The following is a 5,957-nucleotide window of genomic DNA, read 5'->3' on the forward strand; positions in this document are numbered from 1 at the left end:
TCCCCATTATACACACTTCCTTGACCTTTCTCTATTGCAAAACTTGTGAGCCTGTCAGTATAGTCACCTTCAAGGCCAATGCTTCTACAAATGGTTGCTTGAAGAAACTCATCCTTACCCACATATATCCAACTAGTATTCCATCAACGCACTTGAGTAACTCTCTTTTGTTGCCCATCCTGGCAGAGGAAGTAGCATATTGTATTCTTGACTCACCCATCAAACATCCACACTTGGTATGAAGGCATCATGAAAGGGAAATTAAAATTGAACCTTGATCACTTTCAAAGCATATAGCTGTAGAGCATGAATCCGTGCTTGTATCTGTGGAACTTTTAGAGTTGTGCATGTCATCGTGAGAGTAGCAATGGCTCATTTTAGCTTTACTTGGAGCACACACTTCATGAAGCTCACTTCTATGGCTTAGAGTAAGCAAACCCCCAAAATCTACAATTCCTCTCCCCTTGAAAATGGTACATGCAAACTTCTCTGCATGGCAAGGATGAGGGTGACATCTAAAAAGAGCTGCCCTCTCATTCATCAAGAGCTGCCCTTATTTTTTTGACACATTAATTTATGGCCTCTTCTTTCTGGGCCAACTGCCAAGAACCATTCTACAAGTTTGAGAGAGAGAGAGAGGGGGGGGGGGGGGGGGGGGGGGGAGGGGGTTCATTATTGTCCTCGACGGTCAAACATGGGACCAAATGAAACATGTCATGTGGAACTAATAAGCGACTCTCGATGCTCAAGAAATTGTTTATGTTTATTTTTCTCATCTTATAGTTTATAATTTATGTTTATTCTTCTTATCTTACAGTTTGTGAAGAGAGCAATTATTTTAAGACATGAAATCACATGCAAAGAGCATGTTGCGTTGAATTGCTAAATCAGCATAATCCGAAGCAAAATTTACAAGGTTAAGAGTCACAATGACCTGCACAAGAGGATGAGAAAGAGTGTGTGTGTGTGTGTGTGTGTGTGTGTGTGTAAGAGCCACTACTCAATTTTCCTCCAAATAGAAATAGGAAACCAACTGTCAAATATTTCTCATGGTGGCCTACATTAATCGCTTAGTGAATGCCGGAAGCAGGAAAGTTTCCCATCATAAGTTGCTATGTGGCACTAATAGACAAGCTTTATCCATAGTCACAATTGCTCACATGAGTTCCATGCTGTTCTAAGGCCTTATGATGTAGGCCAAAAAAACTGCTTCACTCTTTTAGATAAACAGAAATATGATACTAAAACTTACAAGGAAAAACCAGTGAGGCACAGAACCCATCTTTCCAATACCTTAAGCTTTTGCCAAAATATACAAGACCCAAAGACAAGATGACATGGATGTAACCCAACGATAACTGACAACCCACAATAAAATGGGTACCCTTGTCAGCCAAAAAACAACAATCAGCCATCCCATCTGGCATACATGAATGGATGGAAAAAGGCCCTTTTGATCCAATGATCAGAGGGGGGAAAAAAAAGGGGCAGAAAAGAGACAAAATATATTCACATACTCTGAAAACCAGAAACGCCTGCAAGTTAGGCTTCAACGATGATGAGACCTCAAGAAATCAGTCCATTCACCGAGATCAAATGACCAACTCCAGATGCCGCTTCAAAGCAGGAATGACGACATTCGGAGAGCTGAGTTGCGGCAAATGACCCTCTGTTTGTAAAACTTCAACAATGCTCTTTGCCCCAAGATTTTGATGCAAATAGTCAGAGACCACCACAGGCACTGCAAGATCCTTGGTACTTTGAAGGATATGGCAGGGTGCTGTGATATAAGGTAAAATGCCTCTAAAATCACTTTCAAAAATGACCTTGGCTACGCCAAAAGCGATGTCTGGCCTCACGCTGAACAATGTCCGGCTAAACTCTTGAACTGCAAAGGAGTCCATGTCATCTCCCACAGCGAGGGGTGCAAAACCTGAAACCCATGCTTTGTAATTGGACTGCATAGCTTCAAAGAGCTGGTCCAGATCATCCTGCTCAAATCCCCCGAAGTAATTCACATCGTTTAAGTACCTGAGGAACCCAAAGGCATAACCATATAATCAAAATAGTCATTATTGTGGGGAAACCCTTCTTTTCCATGTGATCAATGAATTACCCTAGCATGAGAGTTAATTAATAGGAAGACCCATCGCCCCCAAGTGTAGTAGATTGGTTATCCCATTTCCCTCTTGGGTAATAGGTCTCGAGTTCAAGATTCGGTCAAATAGATCTTTGAGGTTTCTTGCACTATTCCTCAACCTATAAAAAATATTTGGAAGACCTCATGGCAACCCACATACAAAGGGAAGCATAAGCCTCACTATTTATAAAATGACAGGACACCTCCTCTGAGCATAACCTGCCCATTACTTAGAAACAATTTTGTACCAGTCAAAGCCACAAATGCGCCCAAAGTGATCCACAAATGAACCTGATATGATCATGGATAAGCTCTTCACAACAAAGTCAGATTTTGAAAATTCATGGGGAAAACCTGCAGCAGCTCATCGAGATCCCAATTGCATTATGTTTGAGAAAACATAATATCTACCAAGATGCCACTTTCCTCAAACTATTGGATACAGTAGACTTCAAATACTCTTTAGGCAAGTCTCTTGCACCAAAGTGTGGTAAACATTACAAGAGATGTCCTATGACAACTCTCACATACTGTTGCACCAAGACTTCACCATTCAACAATGCAAATATACCAACGTAGAAGCTGCCCTATTTCCCCACGAACATCATCAGCACCCCATAGGAAAAGTAAAACTGGATACACACACACCACATATGCTGCACATGAGCGCACACTCATCAAAAGATCTATGCACTGAGTTTCTGTGAAGGCTTCGAAGATGCAAAGCAGACTCCGGCATATTGAAGACTGGCATCAGTGTAATAAATAAAGGAAATTCCTGGATTAGGCCTTGGAAGGGAGTACAAAATATGTTCATGATGTTCCTCTATAAGAGTCCTGTCCTAGCGACCTAGTCTACTCCTACTTCAACTCCTATATAAGGCTACTAAGCTTCCACTTTTCCATTGACCAAACATGACAATCCAAAACAAGGAACCCTTGAAATGGAGGCCATGATGGTCACCTATTTCACATATTCGAGAACATTTTTTGCTATCACTTGGAATCACAATCTCTCCATGTGTGACAATCTGTGAATGATCATGAAAAAAGCCTAGTTTCCTATGAGCATGAAAAAAAAGGCTTGGTTGCATTTGTCTGGCCAAAAGACAAAGGGCTGCAGTCAACAAAATACCTCAAACACACACTCACAGAAGCTTTGACACAAAAAAGAGCATTTTTTTATTGCATACGTCTGTGAGACTTGACAGATGGACTAGATGGCTTTTTGCCCAAACAAAAAAATTGGCATAATGGCTAACCCATTTCCACATTCTGACCAAACACCACTAGATTACCTTTTCCCACATCTCAGGCAGCCTTCTTATACTCTGTCTATGTGGAGCGTCTGAGAATGGAAGTCTCAAGCTCAACGTTACCACTTACTATCAGCTAAAACTATCACACAAACTATGCATGGATGCCAATAAGCCTAATGCCCCCCAATAAAAAGTACAATGTGTTTTCCCTCTATAACAAACACTTCAATATTTAAGCACGTGAAAATATTTTGAATGTGGGGCATGCAAAGATGGTGTAAAATACCCCACAATTCTTAGGATTCAACATGTGTCTTCCTACCAGTACCGTTTTGCAATGATGAGTTTTGACTGAAAGAGCTCTTCAATACCATGGATTGCATTTACAAATTAAGCCAACACCAACGGCTTTTGTTTTGTTACTCTAGATGTCCTCATTTCAGTAAGACCATTACAATTTCAACCTCAGACCAGGGTTCCACCTTTGTAATTACAGGCTTGGCAAACCTAATTTTGAGAGCCTATCTTATATGATGCAAAGACCTTCCTGTCACCATGAGTTCACCTTACCAGCACAACTAGTGCCCACTCGCTCTTCTTTCCTAATCATTCTATTTCCTAATCACAAAGTCAAGCCACCGACGTGCTAGGTTCAGATCCCACCATTTCCAGTCACCTCTCCTTATGCATACTTAAGGTAAAACTCTTGGCACGCTTTGTTACAAAATGAGTAAACGCATACAGCATTGCAAAAACAAGAGCGGTATCTACTACTAGCATGTGGAGGGGATTACAACAGCATCTTTGTCATTCACATGTAAGACAACATTTCCACCTCTAACCATAACTAATGAAGTTATCAGTCCCATAGCCTTTCTCACCATGGCAAAGTCATCACATGCACACCCTAGGATCCTAATGTATCATACATACAAGCAATGACATACGCACAAATAGCACCCAAAGAAGTGCTGAGGTGCCTACCTCAATGCATAACACATACAAGTGCTGTCGTGCGCCATGGTTACCAGGAATGGAAAACCGGAACATGGAACGGAATGGTCATGAATTGCCATTCCCTATTACGGATACGCAGGTCTAAAACAAGGAATGGGAATTCGGAACGAGAATTTGGAATGGGACCGGGGAATGAAAGCCTGAAAATGGCCATTCCCTGTAACTATGTCATGTGCAACTTGACACCCGCAACATTTGTGTGAACGTGTACATATACCACAGCAATGCAAGTTTTTGAGTGCAAAACTAAGTTTCACGGATACCATAGTAAACAGAATCAGAGACAATTAACACAAAAAGAGCCTCAAAATCTTCGTAAAACTTAAGAGCATCCTACCTGGGAGAAGCAGACACAAGAATCAGCTTGCAGAAGAGGTCAGGACGCTCAATGGAAGCCAAGCAACCCACCATTCCCATGACCGAGTGACCAATGTAGATGCAAGAGGTGACTTGGAGCTGTTGAAGGATGGCCAACAAATCATATGCATATCCGTGGAGGGTGGAGTACCGATCAAAGCTGAAATAGTCAGGATCGGTGGTACCGGCACCCATGTTGTCGAACAACACGAGCCTGTAGTCATCTACAAGATGTGGAATAACTTGCTTCCACACAGATTGATCTGTCCCAAAGCCATGGCCCAACACTACCACCTCCTCCCCTGTTCCGATCACCCGCACATTGTGCAACTGGAACAAAGACGTCATCACTCGGTATTGAGTTTAAGCGGGTTGCTCTCTACCTCCTCTTCATTCCTTCCTGTTTCTGCAAATATAACGCACTCGTTATGGTGTAGAGATCCTGGAGTAAGAAATTGAGCACACACGTAACATACTCCCATATTTAAGCATACGTCCAAGCACAACCACAGAAAAGACGTAGAAAAGTCTGAATTAAAGCAGGAAAACGCATGTTCATGCACATGCACCATGCGACACGCACCACAGGCATGCATTTTCGATCAAGAATGAACAGAGAGAGACCTGGACGTTGAGCGCTCACATTCAAGCAAAAAGCTTCTCTCTCTCTCTCTCTCTCTCTCTCTCTCTCTCTCTCACACACACACACAAACACACACACACAAGGAGATACACGTACACCAGACAGGCAGAGAGGTTCACCTCTTTGACGAGGGGAGGAATGGTGGCTGCAGCGAGGACGTACGTGTAAAAATATAAATGAGCGGGAGAGCGACACTCTCAATAGTGTGTGTGTGTGTGTGTGTGTGTGTGTGAGAGAGAGAGAGAGAGAGAAGAGAGACTCCGTGTGTGCATCGAGAGCAGAGGATCTTATCATATCGAAACGCGCTTCGCAAAAAAGAGGAGAAAAGATGAGATGATCGGAGATCCTCGCTCAACTCTAGAGAGAGAATAAATAAAAGTGACAAAAAGATTGATGGTATCCTTTGCCATGTTATGCCGAAAGATCTGAAGTGCATCATCATTGGCTCATCATTCCCTTCCTTCACTCTGAATTTTTGCATTGTGCAAAGTTCAAACTACAAACTAGGCCTACCTACAATAGGTACAAGTGGGCAGCCCTT

At 42.4% G+C, this 5,957-nt stretch overlaps 1 protein-coding gene across 3 annotated transcripts; it reads right to left on the bottom strand.

Moving 5' to 3' along the window:
* Positions 1 to 1,268: 1,268 nt before the first annotated feature.
* On the bottom strand, positions 1,269 to 5,675 carry LOC147452724 (karrikin insensitive 2 receptor CA-like). Of its 3 annotated transcripts, none has more exons than XM_086518325.1 (3): positions 5,536 to 5,675; positions 4,754 to 5,179; positions 1,269 to 2,031 (listed from the first exon to the last, which is right to left on the bottom strand). In XM_086518325.1, exons 2-3 carry the CDS (start codon positions 5,119 to 5,121, stop codon positions 1,593 to 1,595), a joined length of 807 nt encoding a protein of 268 aa, XP_086374451.1. In that variant the 5' UTR covers positions 5,122 to 5,179; positions 5,536 to 5,675; the 3' UTR covers positions 1,269 to 1,592. The 3 variants fall into 3 exon arrangements, with proteins under 3 accessions (XP_086374451.1, XP_086374450.1, XP_086374449.1); XM_086518324.1 differs by having other exon boundaries at positions 5,398 to 5,536; XM_086518323.1 differs by lacking the exon at positions 5,536 to 5,675 and having other exon boundaries at positions 4,754 to 5,327.
* Positions 5,676 to 5,957: the final 282 nt, after the last annotated feature.

This window comes from Adiantum capillus-veneris, chromosome 8 (genome assembly GCF_014529385.1).
Source record: "Adiantum capillus-veneris isolate H3 chromosome 8, ASM1452938v2, whole genome shotgun sequence".
Lineage (NCBI taxonomy): Eukaryota > Viridiplantae > Streptophyta > Polypodiopsida > Polypodiales > Pteridaceae > Adiantum > Adiantum capillus-veneris.

What these genes read in the sequence shown, in the direction of transcription:
- LOC147452724 (XM_086518325.1), bottom strand. Translation starts at nt 5,121, where the DNA reads ATGACGTCTTTGTTCCAGTTGCACAATGTGCGGGTGATCGGAACAGGG. An exon ending in CTTGTGTCTGCTTCTCCCAG is followed by an intron (nt 2,032 to 4,753) that starts GTAGGATGCTCT and finishes TGGGTTCCTCAG; the next exon opens with GTACTTAAACGATGTGAATT.